Raw genomic sequence first — 26,197 nt, forward strand, 5'->3', positions numbered from 1 at the left:
GGTGAATTACCACTGAATTATTGCAAAGGCATGTACATACCTGTACCCACTGCAGTGGAACATGATTGCAGTATTTCATTATCACATTAAAGCCACTGTCGTTAACATGGTCTTTTTTTTATTGTCTTACAAATATTAAGTTATCCACAAAAATAAAATAACTTAGATAATAACCATATTAAAACATAAAAAATACAAACATACATAACATTTAACACATGAAAAAATGCATATTGCTGATATCTTCCCAGAGTTTACCTGGACACAGTTTAGTATGTGCAAACTACTTATCAGAATCAAAATGATCTGTTACACTGAAAACATAATCCCAGATTTCTTTTTTCCTCTGGTTTCAACATGGAAACACATTTGCTTAAAATAAATTACACCATCTGATAAGAAGCTTTACTCATACAAGTTTCTTGAGATCAAATATGATCTTATAAATGTACATAGACAGAAATCCATATCAACATTCTTCTTTATATACTTTGAAGTTGACATCAGAATATCCCTGTAGTACACATCGAAGAAGTGTGAAGAGGGTGAGTGTAAATACACACGCACACACACACACACATATATATATATATATATGTATATATATGTAAAAGAAGAAGCTTACAGTGTTGCACACAGCACATTGCATCACAAAACAGGAAACAGTTTGATTGATGTCTCTTAAGTATGTTTATAGTGTGTGCAACTGGAGCCCGTTCCTGTGCACTCAGCTTCCTGAGGCACTTCAACGCTACTGATGACGGTTGTGCAGCATTACTCATTTTTATTTACAGTGCTGTTCAGATCATGTTGAAGATGAAAAGTGGACATGTGAGATGAGTGTCTACTGTGCACTCTGACCGTCCTCCTACATCAAGTATCACATCACATAAACCACACATGGCACATTTTGTACAACTTAACTCAAGACAATTTATGTGTCATCTTTTATGAGGGGTCTGAAAACATTGGAACGAGCCTGTGTCTCAGTGGTTTTCAGTGATTTTTGAGGAGGATCCACAAAATGAATGCTGTGGTGTATAGAAGTGGTACTTTGACACCGATTTCTGTAAATTATTTTTCACATCCTCTTTTTGAGGACAGGAGATGTCTTCAGTTGTGACGGTGTGAAATGAGGAATCCCAGGGAGAAGCACCAATAATCAGAGCTTCAGATCAGTCTTTTGACCACCTTTAACTTCAACCATTAGGTTGTCACTCCTGTAGTCACTGCACAGAGGCTATAGTTTCAAAGTTCATCCCATTGTTGCAACCTTGCAATTCAAATAGTTCAGTCTGTTCCAAGACTCAATTTCAGACACAGCTCTTTTTTTCCTACCAAAATTGGCAGCTGTATTTTTTAAGGGTTTGTCATGATTCTTGACAGGGTTACACTTTATTACATACAACACACTAACATTGACTGATACATCTAAATGTCAGCTGAAAATGCTGTATTCTATGACAGCTGCTAGTAATAAATATTTTAGATTCATGGTTGCCCTTAAACAAGGTACAAAACTGTAAGTGCTCAAATACTGTATATTGTCTCTTTATGAAGTAGATAAGAAACATAGCAGATGTTGTCTTACAAGGCTGTATCTATGCTGTAATGTAAGATGATATTGGTGGTTGAGATCATTTTAGTGTATGGCATAAGAATAAACCAGTTTATTAAGTGTCATCCAGATCTCACCTGGCTCTAACCAGGAAACTTTTCTTTCAATTTTACTTTCAAGTTCCTCTTTGCTCCGTTGAATTTCATTGGATGGATGTATGTAAGCAGATATACTTAATTTAAAATATTTATCGAAATTATTAATGTTCCATAGTCTGAAGAGAAAAGCAGTGCACATCCCACTTCTCTGAGTTGTGGCAGCTCCATTCTTATCCTGCACTTGCACACTCTTTACCGACATACACATCTATCTATCCACTGGCTCAACTGCATCTTGCTGTCCTTGCCCTTCTTTTCTGCAAAGAAAAACTGCAGTCCACTGCAAAAAAATATTGGGGCATTTATATAACAGTCATTTCCCCTTTTTAAGTTATGGCCTGGACTGAAAAATGTCTTTTTCTTTCTTTTCTTTTATTTAATCTTTAAGTGTGTGTGTTTCTTCATTTACAGACACTGACCCACTCGGTTATCCTGCACTCTTCACAGACCACATAGCAGCACCAGTGAAACTTGCAGTTGCAACGTTCGCTCCGCGTTTGCTGCAGAATGTTGTGCCCCCTCCCGCAGCACAGACTCTCACAATTGTCCATCCCCTGGCTGGTCTTGTTGCAGATCCTGCCCTGCGTGCCTGCCGAGTCTGAGCCCAGGTCCCGCTCGCAAAAATCTGGCGATTTTTCAAAATACACCAGTTCGTTAATGCTGGGACGCCGCCGATGCGTGTGGTGGTGGTGATTGTTGTGGTTGTGCTGATGATGGTGATGGTGGTGGTGGTTGTGGTGGTTGTGATGGTTATGGTGGGAGTGGTCCAGCTGTCCGGTGTTCCGGTTGTGAGCCTTGATAAGTGTGGCGATGTGGAAGCGTTCTTTGAGGATTGAGCCCACCACCCGGAACTCTGGAGTGACCTGCCAGCAGGTCTTCAGCTGGCAGCTCCCAGACGTCCCGTGGCACTTACATTTCCTTCTCATGTGGTCAAGCACCACCTGCAAGACACAGGGACAGAACAGACAGACAAAATAGAGAGTGGGATGGAGGGAAGAAGTAGGCAGAGGTGAGGGGGTGATGGGAGGGAGGAAAGAAAATGAGAAGGATTAATGACTTTCTTGATTACCAGTTGCATTTTAAGTTCAATATGGGTATGTACTGAACAACTTGTACATGGTTTTCAGTGAACTAAATGAAACAAAAAACTGCATAAATATTTGTTCCACATTGAGAAATCCAGGTGGTCTGACTCTGAGTATGTTGTTAAACATGGTGATATCAAATAACACGATAGATGCAGGCATTACCCAAACAGACAGTAATAAGTCATAATTCATCGTCTGGCATCAAGATATGACTCCAAGCATGACCCACATGTAGCAGCACATTAGGCATCAGGGCACTATAGTATTAACATATTTTCTCTCATGGTTTAATGCTGCTAAATTAAACCACATTGCCTATCAACATAAAGCACTTCATTGAATAAGGCTCAGTGTACTTCAAGTCAGTGGGTGAGAACATGACCCGTCACACAATTTTACTCTTTCACAAGGTCTAAAAGAGTGATTTTTGGTGACAAATGTCAGCATCTGCATGTTTTAACACAAAACCTCCCGTTAGAGCATAAGCACTACTGCAGAACCCATCCATCCCTGTCATTGGTGCACTGACATAAACACACAGAGATATAGACAGACTAATCCTATATGGCATGAGCCCTGTCCATCTCAGTAATGGGTTTATGCATTTGTGTATATGTGTGTGCATTTGTGTGTTGGTGTGTGTTTATCCATCAGCACCAGTCCTAAATTCTAAGATCCAATTACCAACAGGAACACCAGGCCACCCAGAGTACTGACAGATGCTACTGCTGCCACCCCTATCAACACACACACATACAGACACACGCACGCTCTCACACACACACACACACACACACACACACACACACACACACACACGGCTGGAACATTAAAGACATTCTAAACATGCGATGAAAATAAAGCTATTTACTATCATGCAAAAAATATGAACCTCCCCCATGTTCTTGTCTACTTTGCACAGAGTTAACCCCTTAAAATTTCAGCAATTTTTGCCTAAAACGCCTAAAAAAAGGCATACCTAAAGTAAATTTAAAGCTGTTCTTGAACCATTTAGAGTAGAGGCATGGACTGACGGAAAGTTTGAAAGTTTGCAGCAGCGAACTATGTGTCTTTACGGATGTAAGACTTGTTGTGTTTAACTGAAGTACATTAACTGGACCCCGGCCAACGAAACAGGACAGTTTTTGATGGAGTTATATCTGTTCTTGGAATACTGTGTCTACAGTTATGATTGTATCCGGAAATTTTGAAATCATTAGAATCTCAAGAACTTTAGCTTTCTAACAGTGTATAACATGCGCAGGTACATAGAAAGGGGGGCTGAGGAAAACCCCAGAATTTAAGCCGGGCGAGACGTAGGAACGTGAAGGGGTTAAACAATTGTTGCAACTTTTTGGGGATAACAATATAAGAACAGAAGCATAGTGACATGTATGTATTATCTGGTAATAGGAAAGGTTAGGATTAGGCACCCACAATGAATGGAAGTCATTGCAATGTCCCAATGAGGATAGCTGTACAAGCTTGTAAGTGTGTGTGTGTGCTTGTAACGACTTGACTATGTCTGCAACTTACAAGTAGTAAGTAGAAGTATTTTTCATGTTTAGAAATTACCAACCCTGTCCTCATTCCTAGGGTGTCAGATACTGCCTTTCTGCCAAAGCCCCAAGCTCTGAGATACACACAAGCTGTCCTCCACAAGCACTTCCTGACTAATGTACAGACACCAACTTCAAACACTGCAAATGCTATTCTGGAGGGTTTACAAATTTGCAAGAGTCAAGTCGAAGTCCTAATAATGTGGCTGGAGGGAAAGGGGGGAAGTCACAGGTATGACAATTTTTTCCATTTCCTTGTTTTTTTTTCATTCACTTTTTAACTTTTGTTTTCACCTGCTGTCCGCTGTTCTGTTTAGTCATCACAACTACTTGTTTAGGTTTAGACTACACAGTGTCTTTGTAAACAAACCGACTTGGTTAGATTTAGGAGCATGATTTAGTTTCTAATACACTACTTCATCCAGTTAATTAAGGCAAGGCAAGGCAAGGCATCTTTATTTATATAGCGCATTTCATACCACAGGCAACTCAATGTGCTTTACATAAAGACAAGGCATTTAAGAGAACAGCATAAACCAGCAATTTAAAGAGAAAAAAATATAGAATAAAAATTAAAAACACAGTTAAAAGCAATCAAAGAAGAGGGGAAAAAGAAAGATATAAACTCAACCATACGCACACCGAAAGAGAAATGTTTTTAACCTGGATTTAAAAGTGCTTACAGTTGTGGCTGATTAAAGAACAAATGCCCAAGTAAAATGCACAGAAAAAAAGAGATGTAAAAAATAGTGTAGTATAGAAAGTGGGAAGAGGTCATGAGTCCTTTAGCCATCCTTCTTTTTAATGCAGTGTACTCATTTAGGGTGGACTGGACCGCACTCATTTCTTTCAACATAATCTTCATTTTCATTTTAACTACACACCTGTAAGGTTTGGTGAAGGTATCAAAAACAATTGCAATGTTGTGTAAGCATTTTCAGGACCACATTTTGCCATGGCTGGTAATACCGTCAAGCATCGTCACAAAATCTATGGAGCTGTGAAAATGCTGAACTACTGTTTTGTGCATATTAACATAGAGTTACAGATAGAAAATTTGAATGATTTTTTTGACAAATTTATACGTTTTTTTGTTAATAAATGGTTATGTCTGGACGAATATTTATCCTCCCAACACTCATCAAACTTGCCAGTAATGTAGAGTATTTGTGAAAATTAAATGTTAAAAAACTAATGTTGAAGCTTAAAACCACTTAGATGGCATACTATAATAATCAAGAAAAAGAATGCAAAATATTTGCATCATTGCATTTTTTTGTTTATAACATGTTTGGGAAACAGAAAGTGACTTGTAAGTGCACATTTTGGATAAACAGAGTTCTACTGTTATCGAGAGTGTTGAAAAGAAAGTTTAAAGGAGCTGTGATCTGTGGCGAGTAGATACTAGAGGCTGTAAGATTTTATAGTAAACAACGCTATAACAGTTCAAACAGCACTTGCACTGCAGTTCAGATTGCAGCTTCTGGTTCAGGTTTTACATAGAGGCAGCAGCAACCCCAAAATCACAAACGTACTGGCCTTAAACACACAGCAGAGTCTGTAATCATGCAACGCTCCAGCCCACTTAAACCTAAAAGACACAAACTGACCTAGGAGTCATAATTGCATCCACATTGCTACTGTTTGATGGAACATTCATAGAAGGATAGGGGTTACTAAGAACTGTACAACAGTAAAAACAGCTACAGAGCTATTTCTTTCTAAAAGATATGCAAAACTTTTCAGCACATTTTGAAAATATTTAGTATTTAGGTTAATTAGAGTATTTTAATTATTTTTTATGAGGCATGACATTTTTTTCTGAGGCAGACACAACATATAGATGACTAGTGGCGTTTGGACTGGTCTTCCAAGCAATTTTCTATGTTTTCTATTTTCTAATTTCTATGTCCTTGACATGATGCACCCTGGAGCAAATACAATTTTCTCCATTTCCAATCACTGGAAAAAGCACAGCTGTAAATGACTACTTCACGCCATAAACCCTAAACTGACTATATTAAATCAGATTAATTAAATTGGATTAATTCAGTCAATTAACATTTAAACAGTCTGAAATATCTTTAAGATTATTTTACTTTGTCCCATTCATGAGTGTGGGAAAGCAACATAAAGTCAAGTTTGGCCAATAAAGTCCAAGACTATAAATCAGTTTACACAACAAGATTGTGTTCATGCACAAACACAAAGAAGCATGAGAAAGCCATTGGTCGGATTTATTATAAAAGTGTGCCAAAGGCTAAACATTTGTAAGAATGAATGAAGTGGCATCTTTGAACAAAATATTGACATCCATTATAATATATTCAATTGGAAACGAAGTTGGGTCAAGATATTACAATGTTAAAATGAAAAAAATTCTCCCCCATAGTAAGGGGAGCGGGACCAGGCTCAGGGAAGGCAGCTGTGTGCCCAGATCATCCATGAACAGGATGCAATAGACCCTTGTTGACTGTCATACATTAGCCACTGCTGGTAGGGAGGATTTTCCAGTTTCTGACTCATTGTTTTTAAAATGACAAAAGATTTTGAGTTGTAAAGCAGTCAGGTGTAGAAACAGAGCTTACCGAGTGCGGGACAGGTCATTTTCTAGTGAAACACATGCCACAACAAAATGAAAATGCTGTATCATATTACTTTGATTTATTCTGTTTGGCATAGCAAGTTAGGTTTAGAACTTCTTATTTCTCCTTCTGACTCAAACAAGTCTAAACTTGATTGGTGAGACCTAAAAAATTTTTCTTCTTTGTTAATTTGCATATAGGTTGCACTTGCTTTAAGATTTCACACCTCTACCAAATTTATCATCAAAGAAAGAACATCTGTTAGTTCCTTTTCAAGTTGGATTTGTTCATGAAACATACCGTTAATGTGCTGCACACCCTGCTCTCTGACTTTGCAAGCTCCTAAAACCTCAACAAAAGAAAATAACTGCAGGTGAAATGTGCTTTATGTGTGTGGGAAACACTCTCTTGGCATGGAGATGAAAGCCAAACAGGTACAGCTCAGACCATGAACAAGTGATCGGAAATAAGGAAGCTGTCTGCTCTTGTTCCATTAGAAGTGGTCTGCCAATAAGACATGTGGTCTGATCCACCTGACAAAGATGATAAAGAGCATCAGTTGAAGACAACATGAGTGGAAATAAAGTCAAGGGCAAAAGTGCATGATAAATGATTTTTCCAGTACTGAAGGAAAGTACTGAGGTCATTCAACTGTCAATTGATCATATTTTGACTAAGATGACAGTGTAATTTTTTTCCTTTATTCCAGCTGTGTATTTCCCAATTAAGAGCATTAGAAAAATTTTCTGAGAGAAAACAGAATCTGTTGTGTCTGTCTGTTTGTCTGCAAACAAATGATACAGTCACTTACTGTGAAAACAGGAAGTTGTAGATCTCGAGAATGAACCCTGATGAGGTGTATAGTAAATTTAGATGTGATGGAAAAAGGGATGACAGGAGGACATGGTCTTTGGGTCATATCTTTGCCGTCCCAACACAGCTTGATGCACAAAGGGTTCTTGTGTGAGGTGTGTGTGTGGGTGTTATCACACATCATTTTCCATATAGATAGTAGATAGTAGATAGTAGAAGTCTTTATTGTCACTATACAAGTACAGTGAGATATCGTTTGGAGCAAGCTAACAGATGTGTGGAGTAGAAAACAGTAGATAAAAGCTGTTAAATAAAGTGAAAAGATTATAAAAATGTACAACAAATATGTAAAACTAACTAATATATAAATCAAATATACAAACATACCGAAATATTTAAAATCACAAGGTGCAAGGTAAAAATATTAGAAGTATAAGTATTACAAAGTGATTAGATCACAGTATGTACCTATAATCACTGACTGCCTCAGCAACGTGATACATGATAAATAAAAGCAGAGCCACAGTTAGAGAAGAGTAAGATACGCTATTTTATGAACCAGAGAAAATGTCTAATTTTAGTCAAAACAAAAATCCATAATGCAAAAAGGGGACCTGTTAAAGGAAGAGAAAAAAGTGTACTGGACATTTACAGTAGAATGTCCAGACTACAGTGTCTTTTACTGTTTATATGAGACTTCAATGCCTCCAGCAGAGTTTTGGATGCTGTAGCATGTCTCTCTGACATTACTACAGGGATCGGTGACTTAACCTCTACTAAACTGAAATCATCTAAATCATGTTCATCTACCTCTCAGTCATTTTGCTTTTCACTTTACAACAGTATTAAACTGGGTCATTTCTCACAGTATGCCACCAACCTCCTTGTACAGGTCACCATTATCTCTCACCTCAACTGCTGCAATGTTTTTTTAAGCAGACTGCTACAGATGGTCCAGAGCAAGGCAATTTGTCTGGTGTTTGATCAGCCAAAAAGGACGTGTTTAGTCATCAAACTCCATCGGCTACCCACTGCTGTCCGAATCAAATTCTAGTCACTAACACTTACCAACAGAGGGATTGCCTGATCTGTACCCAGCTACACTCAGTCACAAAGTCTCGCACTGCATTCCACTCAAAAGTGTTACCTATCACTCAGTACCAGTCCTTCAGTTCAGACTGTCATCTCATATGCAGTTCTATTTTACAATCTATTTCTTATAGCGGAACAAGCTTTTAGATGGTATCTGAGCAGGAATGTCCTAACGCTATGAAGACTCATCTCTTCTTTGAACATCTCCTCTCCTAACATTTGGAAGCCCCTGACATGCCCAACCTACCCTCACTTTACTCTTCTGCACCAGTTCTTCTTGTTCTCTGTAATTTAGATACATTGAAATACATTTAGAACTTAATGAATAGGCCAAGGTTTCATGCTGTACTGAAAGCTGAATACTATGCTTCACCTGTAAGTTGTTTTGGATAAAAGTGTCAGCTAAATGACCTAATGTGATGTGATGCTAAGAAGCGTTTCTTGTGCCACATTGCTGCCCAACACCTTACTGAGCCACTTTCTGTTAGTAATTACTCCTATTTGCTACTCATTTGTGTATAACCGAAAAGCTTTGCAGCGCAAACTAGTTAGAGTAACTATCCCAATGGTCTGGTTATCTGCATTAGACACATCAATTATTAGATATATGAATGGAAGTCTGTTAATATACACTATAGTTTACACTGTACATACACAACTGAGATGTAATTGCTCTGAAGCCAGTTGTGGCTCATAGTTAAGGCAAACATCTGGCACGTTTTATTGGGCTTAGAGAGTAGACAGGGACATCTATAAAACAACCCCAGACAGAGATCAAATACAACATATTGGTGGCAGACAAGTAGTGGAAGCTACATGATACAGGAGACCAGGGAAAAGTAAACCCAGACTACTGTGCAATGCGGAGGGGTAGATGAAATAAACTAAAGATCAGAACCTTACCACAATTTGATTCTGAGAAAAAATTTAAAAAAAAAATTGAATTGCAGGGACATACGACCAAGATCCAAAATCAGAATTGAACTATAAAAGTTGTAGTTATCTCGACATATTTTGTAGCATGCCAGTTAAACAATAGTCAAAAATTACATTGATTTCTTTTTCTTCTTGAACATAGAAAGTTAATGAGGCAGTTCAATTCCTGCATGCACTTGCCTGCTCCAGCTATGTCGTAACACATATTGTGATCCAGGACGCTGTATGCCAAAGGTGTTTTATCACTATATATAAAGATTTGGTTGACTCAGTATCGACTCAGCAGTTACGAAGCGGGTGGTGATGACCAACAGCATTGGGAAAATCCTGTGGCATGATTCACTGCAACAGAAATAACTCATCATGATCAGATGAGAATTTATTTTTGTTTGCTTGTAACTCCTCTTTGAAGAATAAAACATTCTCTTGTGTTCTCACTGTCAAATGTGTCACCTCAGACAGTAAGGATTTCCTGTTTAACAATAAAACATATGCTGCCTGCAACTATACGATATGTTCACTACATGGAAGTACAGAAGTTAAACGATGCCCTTGCTAGTAATAACCATCTAAACTGCACCAGTAAATCTATGCCTTATTCACTGTTTTGTTTGGTGCTTTGAAATTAATCACTGGCCAATCCCTGTGTCATCACCGCTAACCACATTTGGGGAAATCCTAATCTAATGTCTGCGTGTCCCATAGTCGACCCTTCTCGCAGATAAGCAGCCGACTAGTCCATTTGCTGCCTTGAGTTTGTCAGTTCAAAGCAAATCTACTAAAGGGCCTTAAAGCCGAGCAGAAAGCCGAGGCGATATCAAAGCACACAAACAAATCCCACAGCAACACATTAAAACCAGACATCACTTTAAACAAATCAAACGCCTTTCTTCAAAAGAACAGCTAAGCGTACGCAGACAAACACACACGCTAGCACAATGACGTGCAATTACTGCACAAATGCATATACACAGAGTACAGCTTTACTACATAAGAATGTGTGTGTATATGTGTCTATGTGCACGGAATTTACTCATTGTTAATTGCACACAGTGTCTACAGCTCTCATTTGGAGAGGCTAATAAAATGTTATTACCCACATAAGCAGTTCCACCTGTTGAGCTTTTACTATGAAACATTTGCCACTGTTTATACTTGTATATACACATGTCTACTTATGCGTGTGCGTAAGGAAAACAGAGAAGTTAGTAAAGGCTTTAGTTTTTATGTGTGCGTATGCATACATTGGATACATACAGATTGGATCCCGTTCCTCTGTATTGTCAGAAATGCTCCGCACACCTCTGATTAAATTAAATGGCCTTTGAGGAGCAAAGGACTAACCCAGCACAAATGCTTTGTGATCCAACACACTTTGTTTTTTATGTGGGTTCTGAGTCAATGAATTACCATTAATGGCCTCTTAAGAGCAGTTTATCATTGCTAAAGAGTTCAATTAGCCGTAAAAGGATCTGGAAGTAATGCTGGTCTGAGTGGATCTTGAAGGAGAGCTGCTCAAATTCATTCTGAATTATAAATCTTTGAGAGTGCTGGTGGGGCAGTGTTATGATTTGACAAACAGAATGTTAGTTCTTGATTGTTAGATTTTTTCCAGTTTGTCCAAGAACAAGACAAATGTGGTTGAATTTAATCACCAGCTATTTCCTCTGCAAACAGTTTTGCATTACAATACAATTTGTCTTTTTACTCATTCTTTTGATCGAACAAGGTTTATCCTCTACAACGTCTTGTATATTGTTTCATCTTTGTTAACTCATTTTGCAATGTTCCAAGATTTAAAGTCCCTTTTTTTTAACATCCTGTGCCTAAATAGTCCACCAAACATCACATGTATAACATAAATTATGAAAAAGGGGAATTGTTGTTTCATTGTGACTTTAAAAGTCAAATCAGGCCTCTATGGTAGCCTGCCACAATGCTGAACCTGTGCTTCCACTACTAAAGCTCAACCCAAATCAACAAAATACCCAAAACATAAGTACCATTATGAATTTGACTGACAAGTAGTTGGAGTGTCAGGGCAAATATTTCAAACATTTAATTCTGTACTGGTGCTTTTTTCAACCATTGAGTTGACAATTGAGTCAACCATCTTTACATACTTTGTTACTGTATGTAGCCCCTCACAAAGCCATATAATTTGTGGCCATTTCTTTAGTTGATTCTACAAAAAAATGTGAAAGATAACACAGTTTGACTGATATTGAATAGCATTTTTCACCAAGTTAATTTGAGGAAACTTTTTGAGGAAAATGGACGAATGGAGAACAAAAGAAGAAGTGGGTAGCATAAAAAAAACTATCTACAGCAGATGAACAGTTTCTAAAAGTGATGTCCTTAAGAATTTGAAACAAAATCCAGCATGAATCCTCCCCAGACCCCGGACCTCAACATTATTGAAGCAGTGTACCAAAAGGCAGCCAACATCCAAAGAAGAGCTTTGGAATGTTCTACAAGAACCCTGGACAACTATTCCTGAAGACTACTTCAAGAAATTACAAGAAAGCCTGTCTAAAAGGGTTCAGACTGTGTTAAAGAACAAAGGTGCTCAAACCAAATATTGACTTTCAAGTTTGATAAAATTGTACAAACTGTGTTTGCACCTTATATGCTCTATTTCCATTTATCTTTACATGTTTCAATCACTGCACTTATTTCTCATTTTGCCAGACAGTATCCACAAAAATGAGGGGTGGCTTAACTTTTGCACAGTACTTACTGTACATATATAAAAGGAGGGGTGAAATTGGGTAAAATGGACAGCTTCCTTCCAGAAATGCTGCAACCCATCTCGCATTACTCCCCTGAAGTCAGGCCCTGATAGTAAATTGTAATTATCAGAATATGCTTGCCAGTAAGACAGCAGACTTTTGCATAGCCAAGCATTGTCATCACCTGCCTAATGAACAGACAGGATTCAACAGAACCTCAATATGGCTCTCAGCTCTGCAACGTGAACAAAAGGAAACGTGCCAAGCATTTTGAAGTGTGGTCTTTAAACGGTAGATGAGAATACTTAGAGAGGTGAGGTAAAAAATTGTAAGCAAGAGATTTATTACAAGATGACGTTTCATTGTATCAAAAGTGCTCATTATAACTATTGAGCGGTTGTATAAATGTTTACTGGAAATTAATGGCACCACCAGAGGCTGAATTTGCAGGAAAATAATATATAATGGAGTTAATCTATATACAGAATTTATTCTAAACATTTTGAGTATTATAAATTCCTAAGTTTGAAAAAAAATCCATGTATTGAAAAAATGCATGTGTTTTTTTACAGTAATACTTTACCTTTGTCAATATTTCAGATTAGTAATTGTAAACTTGTACTTTACACGTATGGTGTTACTGATGTAGTGACATAATTTGTAGATATATTGTTCGTTCCAAGTCCTGCTGGAGAGAAGTTGGAGGAGGGAGAGCAAAAAAGGGGAAAGAAGGGAGGGAAGGAAGGGCGAATCTCTTTCTACTTTCCGCCCCACTGTTTGAAGTCTAAAATCTTTTGCAGGGTTTTAAACATCTGTTTCCAAACTGCCAGCAGTCACTAATTAGGGCTAAAAACAAGACGGGACGCCGTGAGAACCCTGGGGTGGGCATGAGGCAACATGCACACCCCGCGAAAAAACCACCGCATTCCTCTGCTTAAAGACTACTTCTCTGAAAGGAGTGAGTGGGGCAGGGGAGGGCTGGGGTGGAGGGAGGTGAAGTGGTAGTAGTGGTGGGTTGGTGGGAGGAAAGACAGAGGAGATGGGTAGGCGTTATTTTGAGGCACCACCTGTCAGGGTTTTCTGTTTGATACACGGATCCATGTGTGCACATGTATGTGTGTTCTATGAGGTCTTAATAGGGCTTTATTGGGCCTTTCAGTAACACTTGAAGTCATAAGATGTGGGGTATTTTACTGTAACAGCTCTGCAATGACTCACAAGTTTGTTCTTCATCTCCCCCGCCTTTCTCTGACTGTCATCCCCCCTTCGTCTTTTTGGTCTCTCCCGTCATTCCTTGATTTTGTCCTCAGTTCTTTTCCTCTATACCTTTTTCTGGCAAAAGATTGACTCTGCACATCACACTCTGGGTTTCCATTCACATTTAGAATAAGAAATCATGTGAATAATAAATGGTGAATGGAATTGGTAAAAATGTAAACAACCTCAAGTAATGTTAAAAAAATATAGTTTTTGCCTGTTTAAAAAAAGATGTGATGGGAGATCTCCCTAAATATCTCCCTAAACATAACATACCAGGCATTTCCAGAAATAACTCCATTTTATGGATGTCCAACACGTTATTTATTGTTTATTTTTCATTTAAGAGGTAAGAGCTATAGTTTTTCTGTTAGGACAACAACTTCTTCTATTGAATTGCAATCACTGACAACCCTCTGTAACAAATCTGGAGATCAGGGAATCAGTAGCTGGTGGTATTGCGCTGAAAACTTTTACAATTAAGCCCATTCTCCATTAAATCACATATTAAGACCATTTTGTAAGTTTGACAACATAATAGGGATCCTCCCCTCCAGTCTAGGTTAAAGTTTGGAGATGTTTACAGTTATCAGATCAACAAAATCAGATAAGTCAGTTGAAAAAGACTAGCTTGGAACTCTACCAAGGTCATCAGAGGCCATCAAGATTGAGTCAGAAAGCAATGCTGGAGCTCAGTTTTAGTGATTAATTTAATTGATTATTCTGAGCCAACATGTCCCTTGGTTGATTGGTGCATGTGCTGCTATGGATACAAATATGCGGTCTAGTATACTAACACCCAGAATAGTGTAAAGTATGAGAACCAATAATTAGTCTTTCAATATATCCTTCTGAAAATAACCAAGTTTAAATCAAAATGAAGCTGAGTGGGGCAAGTTTTTAGTTTGTGTTTCTGAGCTATTGTTATGTTTGTCATCATGCTCCTGTAAAATGGCATTATTTAAAGTCAACAGTCAAGATATATACACAATATATATAAAATACAATTTCTCAGAAGCAGAGAGGCCTCAGTGTCTTGTTTAGTTGCATTTTATCTGGATTTGTTGCTGCAAAAAGACAAGCAAAGACAAAGCACAATTATACCTGGAATGTGTTGGCTGTGAGACAATATGTAAGTCATTGTGCTATCTCCAAATATTTAATTACATGGAAGCCTGTGGCATTAAGAGGGATGGATTAAAAACAACATACACGTTAGCATACTGTGACCCTGTTTCAGGACCTTACTCACCACATCTAAACAAAACGAGGAGGTCTCAAAAGAAAAATGATTCTATTTCCTTGGCTCAATAATTCATTATTAGTCATGTCATGTCAGCCCCCACCCGTGTTTACTCCCATGTCCACAGCACTGATTGGAACTTATGTCACCGGCACCGCGTGTATGACTATTTCTACCACTGCAGCTACTACTACAGGGACGCCAGCTGTTGTTGCATTCGGCTGACGAACTTCACATTTGTGTTTTGTCTGCATAATCAAGGAAACCAGAAGTAAACTGATGAAAAGATACAGGCCCAAATTACTCAGGAGGAAACAGGGAACAATGAGCAATTTACGGTTGCTTCTTGTCTCTGTGGCACCACAGTGCTGGATGTTGCCAAGGCTTATCACTGTCATTTACATCTTTCTCTTGCGTTGCCCAAGGCAAAAACCTTCAGAACTGGACATCAAAACAATGTTGGAAAATATATCAAGATGGTTTCTACTGCAACTTTTACATATTGTGCCCAGTTCAAAAATAGCCATTCGGATGTGACAAATGTCATGTAAAAATCAAATCATTACATCAACAATGCACATTGTGCTGTTTTCTGACAATTTTTTGACAATGAGTATCATCATTACTCTGAGCTGCAAGGTAGATGTGCAAAATAGATTACTGTAGGCATCTGTACAATCTTTCAAAACTCAAGAAGGAACAATGAATGTAAATGTTACAAAAGCAACAAATACCAAAAAAAAATCAAAAGTAAAAGAGAGAAAGTGGAACTGTGAAGTTACTGTATGTTTGTGTGTATATTATGTCCTTCCTGTATTACTTCTGGTGTAGTGATGTCATTGTCAGAGTGATTATGCCTACTTTTTTGGAAGAATAGTGCACTGAATTCCTGGTATACGCAGTTATGGTGCTGTGTTGCTGTCACAATTCACTTGTACAATAACCATTATGTCAAGCATAATTGTGGATTAATGTCCAGGATGCTCTCACTGATTTGAATCAATGATGTTAAACTTTGTCTCTTTGTTATGGGCGACCCCATTTTCAAAGATGTTGTTTTGTGCCATCAAATCAAATCTATCAAAAAAAAAATCCTGTTTAAAAGACTTTTAATGCAGAAGTGTAGTTCCTCAAAGTGCCCCTTTCGGTTCCAAAAGTAAATCAGTCCCGTGGAGCTCTACAGTAACTGATTTCACAGCAGAAATAAACATGTTTAGGCCTTTTACATTTTAGTCTAGAGAGCTGTTTCCTCAATTTATAACAACTGCCGCTGTGAGTGACAGGTAGGCCCTGTGGCCAATCGTCAATGGATATGTGTAGTATTCTTGTTTTCTCAAACAGATCCTTTGCATGTCACCTCTGGCTCCTAAAATCCAAGGTAGTGATGACCAAATGTCAAAGTCAAGGCCTCAAAACAGGAGTCCACAAACCAATGGTTTACATCATGGTGGACATACATGCCTCATATACAGTTTCATAAGACAAACACTAGACTTTTAGACCCACCAACAGCCAGATGGGTTTGTTGCATTGCTAACTGAAGACATTGACAAAATCAACATACATTTAAGTGTCTGAAACAGGCTTCTTTAAGTTTGAAAATAAGAAGTTATATGGATACAGTGATCCAAGTGGTTCAAATCAACTGATTTACACATTCATATGTAAAGGCTTTTATAAATTGCAAATTTATCCTGGTGTTTAGTCATAGGTAGGGATCAACATCCAGATGAAAGTAGATTTGCCAAGCCAATACCACTCTGGTAAAGCTACTGCAGCAGCCACAAAATACCTTAAGTAATCCGAAGCACTGTTTTGCTAAAGCTATTAAAAAAAATGTAATATGAGTATGGGCCTGATGTGGTTAAATTGAAGCTGATCTCATTGTGCAGTGTGCTGAACTGAAACAGCGATGCGCAAAAACACTCACCTGCCTTCCAACTCTATTATTATGCAGCCTCATACGAGCATGAATGTCTTTGTAGGTCTCTCGGGCATCCAGAAAATCCCGCGAGAACTTCTCTCCAAATTCCACATCAGGGCTGCATCCGCCCCACTCCCAGGAGTCCTGGGGCCCCGGCAGGTCGGCAGGGAAGTGCTCCATGACACCATGAACCATGCCCTTCCCTCTATGGATGGCCTCTAGCTGCAAGCGGTGCAGTTTGATGCGAAAGGCTTCCTCGTCCCCACGTCGCTTCTCGTCACAGCCACATGCTTTCAGTTTGCCCATGGAGCAGGCATTGGCCACCGCATGCACTACACCTGCTGCAGCGATAGCATATGCAAAGGCACTCTCTCTGAAACCTGTTGGTACAAGAAGAGGGTAGAAACTGTGTGATATAGGCTGATGTCGAAGTAAATGATTATTAGAAGGACCACAGTCAGGAAACAGGATTTTGGAAAGGAATGACAGGAATATGTTTAAAATAAAAATGTGATAACACTGTCTAGTTCAAAACATGTTCTCAGTTAACATAGCTATTGCCAAGGGGTTGTTGGAATGTACACCATACTATCTATAATTTACTGCTAGGTCCAAAATGACATAAGCATCAAATGCAAACTCTGCAAAAGTTCACATTAGGACTATGTAGGATATGGCAATGAGTTCTAAAAGCTATTGTGGAGACATTTCAAGTATACACTGTAAGATGTAGAAATCCAAATAACCTGCAGGCAGAGCATACCCCTCTATATGTCATGAGCCTGTCAGATGACATGAAAACTGAAAACTGCATTTTCTTTAAAAGGATCCATCTTCACAATGCTGTAACAAAGGAGGTAGTTGCACATGTATTTCTTATTGAAATGAATAGCAATTAAACTTGTTTTATTCAAAGTGTTATAACATCAAGATGCACACTTTCTCTCATCTCATCTTAAAACGCCCTGAAAGACAGCCAGTGTCATGCTTGGTGAGTTTGCACTTTATCGCTTTATTGCGTCTTTGCATACTTTATTTCATACAAGATAAACAATATGCAAGACAGTTGCTATAAAACAAGAGGAAACAATAATATCAATATCAATTATTGTTCCAAACAATTACGTATTTCTTCTCTGAAGACCAGCTGAGCATGAACAGACCCCCACCACTCCCATTAGAGGATGCACAGGGGAGTTCCACATTGTGACTAAACAGGGCTGTGTCTCCTTCTGTCTGTCCTACTGGTCAGAAACAAGATATTTAACCCTGCGCCTTACTGCATTCTGTGCAGAGTTGAACTACTGCATGTAAGTGAGGAGCAGTGGTAGTGACATTGTTGAAGATCTAATCTGAGCTAACTCTCTTCGTCATACAAGAATCTTTCATCTTGTCAGCAGCTGTTAGCAGTCTTTGTCACTGACTTTTTTTTCTGGCTTAACGGTAGCTGTAGTTTGATCCCTTCACTATTTTGAACATATCAAACATTGCAATGTACCCTCTAAGCTTAGAGGTAGATTATGCCATACTGCAGCTTTTGCCTTGTAATCACTTCAGTATTGGCTCCAACAGCATACTGCAAGAAGAAGAGTTAAGTAAACAACTGTGTGCATGTTGTGTCTACATGTAATGTGTAACTCATTTAGTATTTTCATCAGAACACATATTTTCCTCCTTGATTGCAAGTCTAACTTGCTTCCAGCACTTGTAATGAGTGCAACTCACGTGTAATGAGTGTACAGAGAGCAGCTCCATAATACTTAAGACTAATGTTATAGTAGACTTCTCTAACACACACAAACAGACACACATGCACAATCATCCTGTCTACATTGATATAGACAAAGAAATCCATGTCCAATTGTGGAATCCATGAATATCGAAAAATGAAGACTGACGGAAACACTTGCACTTGTACCCTCTGTGGTGTTTGTTGTTAGATCTCAGCTTACTGCCTGTGAAGGTGCCCTCAGGTTCTATATAAGCAGCCCCACTATTAGCCACTTACTGGTTTAGAAAACAGTGAGGATTAGAATGGAAACTTGTAAAGAAAACATGAAAAGAAACCAGTCAGGGGTTTATAGCACAGTGCTTGAAGGGGAAATGATTCAGGCTGCTTGTTGGAGTCAAATAAAAAAACTATTAAATGGAGCTGCCCCTTTTTAGAACTGTTTGAGGTTATATCCTTCTTTAAACGTGTTCTTAAAAAAGTAGTGCTGTTTTGTTTTTGTGAGATATGGTGTAATGTTTGACGCAGTTGCTGCCATGCTGACCTTCTTTGCTCAGCATTCTTAATACTGAACACATAAAACGTCAGAGGCAGCCAAATAAGGAATAAATGAGAGATTCACACACTGGGCAAGAGTGAAGTTTTAGCAAATATGCAAACGTTTCAAAGGTTTAGTATTTTCCTCACATTCAAGCCCAGTCTCATGAAAATTTGTGAAATAGTCACAAAAAAAAAACATTTCATCAATTCAAATGGAAAACAACTATGTGTGTTTTGTGAAACCCAGCATGGCTTTTCTGTATTTCTGAGATGGAGGTTTAGGTGCATCTAGCATTTTTGTGTCAGTTGCAAATCGGGCCATCTTTTTTTTCGCAGTTTGAACATCGATTCAAAGACGGAGAAACTTCTAAAGTCTGCAGCCAGTTTGGATTTTTTAAAATTTAGACAGGTTGGCAGTTTTGACAGTAACCCGTTTGAGATTTGTTGGAGATTTGTTTTTATGACAGTGGTGTTACATCACACAGCTGTTGGAGGCAAAAACAATGACAAATTCTCTGGTCTTACTTTGATGTAAAAAAAGAAAAAGGAATTGTAAAATTAAGCACAATTATGAAAGTCATGGCCTGAAGGGGAGACAGCCATGGGTCTTCTATGAGAGTGTAAGATCCGCCCCAAAGCTTATTCCGTATTAATGCAGGCTTTTTCTCCTCATCACAAAAAACTCCCACAAGTCAAAACGTATTAAACTTACTTTCACAGCTCTCTTGTTTGATTTAACTAAACAAAGATGTTCCTTTCTCTGAATACTGGCTTTCCTTTCCTAAAGTTGTATTTACACTAATCTTGGGTCATGTTTTTGTCACAAAACTGTTTAATAAACTTTCTTTTGATCCAGATTTTTTTTTTTTTAGAGAGAGAGGCAGGCACAGAAACTTTTGAGATTTCACTGACTATATATATAATTTGACTCACTAAGTCACAACCTCCCCCCTTCCTCCTCCACCCTACCACCTTGACCTGCACAAGGTGGAAGAGAAGAGATGGCACTTAGGCACATCCTCCTATACAGAAAGCCTGTTTTAGCTCTTTCCCTGCTCTGCTCTGGGCTCTGCGATGCAGGCCCCCGGAAGACTGGGAACAAATCAATCTAACAAATAATTCACCGGCTGTGGCACGCCCGGCTGAACTGATGGCAGAGGAAGTGGCAAAATGAATTAAAGATTCAAAGGAGACTGTCACTTTCTGTTACAGAAACCGACTAAACAGGTTTATGCTTTTGCCGCCGAGAGTTGGGAAAGTGCTGAGAGCAAATTCACAAGTACTTGCTCTGGCAAGGGAAGTAAAAGCATTAGGAGCAGCCCAGCGAAAGAGGAAGAGAGGGAGAATGAAAGAAAGACAGAAAGAGATGGACCAATTTCTGTCTGTCTGTTTCTTGCCTGGGTTCTTCTTTATCCTAGTTTTTCATGCAAGCTGAGCAGGAATGAACAGCCCAGAGAAGTTATGAGAGACCAACAGCAGATAGATCGGCAGCAGAGCCTGAGAAAATCCAAGCTGCATCTGATGCATTAAAATTAGACACAAAAATAAACATTTCATTGAGGAGCATATGATAGTCTACCAATAAACTTTATAGATATGAAAAAAGATCTGCAAGAATGTTTGAACAGGTGAGGCTACAACAACAGTTGTTTTGTGAGAGAGATTTTTTGATATGCACACTTTTAAAAACCATAGATAAACATTCAAAGAAAATAATAGTCTGGCACTCACGAGTCTCGTGCGAGATTGTCAGTTATTTTTCTACAGGCAGTAACGCTGAAAGCCCTTCCCAGTTCCGTCTAATACATGTCTGTAAACATGCCACACTGAAAGCACTGTCCCTCTGCAGTAGCTACATGCAATAATGGCTGCAGCATGTTAACTTGTATCCATTTTTTAGCTTCTGAAGAAAGGATTGTATCAACTTGAAACAGATGAATCATCTGATTTAAAGAGGTTGTTTATATCAGTGGTTTGAAGTTTCTGCACCCGAGGCAAACCAGGGATGCCAGACAACCAGCAACTGACTATACTAATAATGACAAACAGCCTTTAAATGAGTCAGTGAGGGGTGAAGGTGTGCGTGAGCACACTGTAGTGATTTTTTTTCTAAAGTCCCTTTGAGATGATAGAATGTAGTCTTCAACTACAGCAACAAAACCAAACACGGTACAACCACAAGATAAATTATTGCAACAGGATCTGACATATCATTTTTTTTTCTTTTGTTTGTGTTAAATAGAAGAAATAAAAAATCACAAATTTCATTCCACTTTTTGAAAGAGGTCACGGTCTCCACAATTCTCCACAATATTGAAAATATGTGTTTTTCACATTTCTCAAAGTTTGAGGAAGACACTCACTGTTCGTCTTGGCTTTCTGAAAAACTGAAAGTGAACTAACCCTAAGAGTCAAACTACCAGCCACATTGTGCGTTTGTCTATCAAGCCAGGTGCTCGGGCTACAAAGAAATCGATGCCTTTTCCAGTCCATAACCTGGTATGAGAACATTTGCAGGCTTCTCCGCTCCAAAGATCCTCTTTCATCCTTTGTGGCCCACTTGCAAAGCTCCAAGCACAACAAAGCAACCGAGAAAACTGATCTGCATGAGGTTTGGTAATCTGGAGGTGACTAACTGCTTTTGAAGTTATCTTTTCTATTATATATAGACATTGAGAAGCAGCAGTAAGGCGGTTAGAAAAGAAACATCAGGCTGCTGGTGACTAGCAATAACTTGACCATTTGGAGGACGTGCTGTGAGACAGCATTGATAAATTTTTAGGGGAATATGATCTCTCTTTATAGTTGTGTTTGAAGAGTAATATTATATTATCTCTTGTTTAGGACCTTTTGTGTCTCTGTGCCAGCTAATCTCGCTAAGCTTATCCTTTCAAGGTGCTTCATTGAAGTGTGTTTGAGGAGAAAACCACACTCTGAAAACCAAATTTCAGCCTTGTGACCTGTGATGAGATTTCAACTTTGAAGCCCAGATCAACTTCCTCTTTATGTAGGCTTTCAAATCGGATGCATATGATAAAGGTTCTATAATAAGTATTTTGCAACTTTCCCCAAACTCTGCCATTTTTTTATGTGGAAAAATGCAAAATGCCAGCAAGACAGGAAGAGACGGAACCTCAGACAGTGACTGTAAAACTAACCTCTTTTAAACACTATGCTGTCGTATGGTATTTTGTTTCTAGTCTCCAGGCTAGAGCAGTTCCAACGATGCCCTCTGAACTGGTACTGGCACTCATGGATGGCAATCTGGATTCCCTGGATTGCTGAAGCCGTCACGTCTGGATTACGCATGCACACCTCCAGCTGGCGCCTTGTCAGGCCCGGTAGTGTCAGACACACTGTGTTGGCATTCAGGATCGGTTCGATGTTGGGGAGCTTCAGGCCCAAGATTTCATTGGAGTCCACCCTGCATGGAGCACACAGGTCAGGTTATTGGCAGGACGAATGCACAACTCAAACCTTCTGTTTCTGTTCTGCTCACATTTGTTAGGCTCTAAAGTCTAGTTAGGACGAGTAGGGTGTCTACTAATGCTTCTCGGGTGTGACCCCGATGTTCAGTTCCCACACTAACTAGAAGATGCCCCAAGCTGATGGTTGATTCCTTTAAAACCTAAAAAAATACACTTATACTGCAGGTTAAAGCTTGTAAAAACTTCTCCAGATGCAGGCAGTTTGAGGGGGAAGAATGCTCTCAAATCTGCAAGTATGCTTTTGTTTTTCAGATTCATTCTGTTTTTAATACTACCAAGTTGTTACCAAATGATAAAAAAAAAAAAAAAAAAAGAAACTAAAGTTAACTTTGATATGTGAAGGCACAGTAGCTTAATGTAATAATGAATAAAAAAAAAGCTATAGGGTCATATTAGTTATATTAGGTTTCTAAAACATGCATGTGTTATTTCAGGCCTTATTTTAGCCTCCTGTCCATCAGTTTTTCGGCACGATCCTCATAAATAACCAAATATAATTCACGCGGAGAAGAAAAAGCTGAACACCTGCCTCCCAAACTCACCAGAGGAACACATTTTCTTATTAGCTAGGATATAAGGTGTGTCTCTGCACTCCACTCTGTAATGTCTCTGTTGCAAATCAATCATGCGAACAACAGTAATTCAGCTGACAGCGGTCTCTGAGCTCTTTCCTACTACACAGAGGAACAGAAACAGTAACAAGGAAAACACAGGCTACGCTGATGATGGCTCGGGAGTTGAAAAGTGCTTTGGTTCACTTTTCATTGTCATTACGCGTAAAACACAGGTTGTTTGAGTAAAACACGAAGTCCTGTAGTAAAAGCAGTCGAGAGCACGAGTAGTTCGGGGAAGACACATAAACCGGATCCGCACACTAATGCACGAGCACTCTTTGACATGCACACACAAATACCCAGGTGTGAGGAAGAGTGTAAAATTACTGCAGCGCACGCGCCGCTTTGCACAGTTTCTACAACACGTGTAACTCCTGCAAGTCTTAGAAAAAGAAAAAAAAAAAAAAACTTAAATCATTCCTGAACTACCTTGTGCTCCCTAGAGCAACCAGTAGCTTTGGGTTTACTTTAAAATCAATAACTACAACTTGCCATGACATGTTGTTCATGTGCATGGTAGTGCGGTACTTTGAAGATGGCTTTGAACAGTGTGCACCTGAAATTCCAGTGACAGTTGCTACCTGTTGTGTTTCCTGCTCTGAGAGTAGAACAACTGCTTTTGCAGAGGGTGATTCTTTTATAATGACAGTGTACATGGGAAGCAAATAATTTGTTACAGATAGCTATAAAATCACTTTAAAAAGTTGACAAAAGTGTCATACTGTATTTATTTTTTGTTATGCTTTGTTTAATATCATCTTTAAGCTTCAAATAGTGCGGGTTATTCAACATTTACTAAGGTCTACATTAATGAAGGTTGGCTTTTGTGTTGGTAAAGCTGATAATCATTTATTTACCATGTCTTATTGATAACTGATTTCCTTGTGCAATTTAGGTCATTTTATGTAATGACTTAATTAAACTCACCTTTTATCCAGGAGGCAGATAATCACCAAAACGCATGTCAATCTAAAAACTGAGTGCTCCATTTTTGTGCCTCGTTTCAAAAAGTTGTGAAAAAATGTAGAGGAGTTTAATTCAGTCTAATTCCAATATTCCGCCTCTGTGTTTAGGCATGAAAAACAGAAGTGGTAAGGTCCTGCTAAAAGTTAGCGCTGGACTTGACAGCTCCTACAACCCTGAGTCCAGATGTGCCAGCCAGCGGCGAGATACTCATTCAAAAAAAAGAAAGAAAAAGAAAGTTTCTTCAACCTCCCAACTTACAGACTGACAGAAGTTGCTACGAGTTTGACAAAAAAAAGTTGACGTTTTCCTTCTCAAATACATCCGCACTCATGCCGGTATCTCCGCCTCCGAGGCTTCTGCATTCATAAAACATCTGAGAGAGACGACAGAACTTATAGGCGCTCTAAATGAAGTCTGCTTGACTAGTGATGTTTCGGTGCGCACCGATAGTCCTCTAAACTACTGCTCTTAGTGCTTCGCCAGCCCACTTTTTTTGCGTCACTCGGGGAGTAGGAGAGCGCCGAGGGAGGTCAAGTGCCTCGTTAAAGCAGGATAGAGATCCTTCAAGATAAGGACACCAGAAACACTTAGCCTGCGCCCTGTGTGAAGCGGACCAGTTATATCCACCGGAGGAGCGATGCTGAGGGTGGTGATGAAGAGAAAAACTGGTGCAAAAACCAAAACTTTATCCAGTGCTTGGTTTCAGGAATTGAACTGATTACCATGCAGATGAATTTACAAAAAAAAAAAAAAAAAAATAGAAAGAAAGAAAGAAAAGAAGTTGAGGATTATAATGATATTGTAATTTGTTACAGAAACTCAAATTCATTGATGCCATGGTAATGAAAGGCCACTAGATTAGCTCTGATGTTTTATTTATTTGACAGTTTAGACCATAATATTCAACAACTTTGTTTATGTGAAGCTGCGAACATTCACAGGATTTCTGTCTTGACACAATGATGCAACAAAAGGCAAATCATGTTTACTCCCTGTTTTAATGTCTAGCACCGCAAGGCTTTTCCCCGCCTCTAGTATCCACTGACTTTGTGCCTTTAAGTTAATGTTGAATTGTGTAAGAATATGTATAGATGGGATTGCTGTTGTTGTTTTATTTTGTTGTTCTTTTTGATAGTCGTTAATTATTAAAATTCTTAGATAAATCTTAGATACTTAACTCACTTTCATCAAAGTAGCATACATATATTCTTGTGTTTTATTGTTATACTTGAATAAATATAATGGACACTGACAGACAAAGTCGCAGCGCAAATCATTATTTTCCCCCTTGGCTTGCCACTGTTGCTGGCCTCCTGCACCAGGATTGTCTAACGTTAGTCATTAACAGAGGAACCTGTTTTGAGTGGAATACAGGAAAATGTTCAGTTTTAGAGTCTCCAAATGGGATATTATGATTTGTAGATGCATATTTCTGTAATTATATGTGCTATTGTCTCTTCCACCCCTAAGTGCACTACCCACATTGAAAATTAGCAAATTATGCATTCAGGGGTAATCAGTTGTCATTAGGAAAGTGTTTAATCAGCTTCCAGTCCCAAATCAAATGATCAACCATTGCCAACCAGTGATGAAGCTGATCGTTTGATTTGGGACTGGAAGCCGATTAAATACTTTCCTAATGTGCTTTTTTGAGTGTGGCAAGAGATCAGTTGTCTATGCCAATAGAACATATTCTCACCCCGACACATGACATTTGGTAAGGAATTATTAGAGTTACATTTTAATTCAGTGGAAACCCATAAAGCTTGTTTTACAACATTAAGATTAATAATGTCCAACATAATCTTGAGAGATAAGGAATTTTAATGATAGTTAACACCCTCTCAAAATGTTATAGAACATTTAAGCTGGTGCACCTCTCCCTTCTACAACAAACCTCATCATTTTCTTGGTT

At 38.7% G+C, this 26,197-nt stretch overlaps 1 protein-coding gene across 1 annotated transcript; it reads right to left on the minus strand.

Annotated features, from left to right (window-relative positions):
- Window positions 1-24,694, minus strand: wnt10a (wingless-type MMTV integration site family, member 10a). The gene is made up of 4 exons (XM_075480185.1): window positions 24,244-24,694; window positions 22,373-22,638; window positions 16,952-17,325; window positions 1-2,657 (listed from the first exon to the last, which is right to left on the minus strand). Exons 1-4 carry the CDS (start codon window positions 24,303-24,305, stop codon window positions 2,118-2,120), a joined length of 1,242 nt encoding a protein of 413 aa, XP_075336300.1. The 5' UTR covers window positions 24,306-24,694; the 3' UTR covers window positions 1-2,117.
- Window positions 24,695-26,197: the final 1,503 nt, after the last annotated feature.

Source organism: Odontesthes bonariensis, chromosome 12, assembly GCF_027942865.1.
Source record: "Odontesthes bonariensis isolate fOdoBon6 chromosome 12, fOdoBon6.hap1, whole genome shotgun sequence".
NCBI classification, from domain to species: Eukaryota; Metazoa; Chordata; class Actinopteri; order Atheriniformes; family Atherinopsidae; genus Odontesthes; species Odontesthes bonariensis.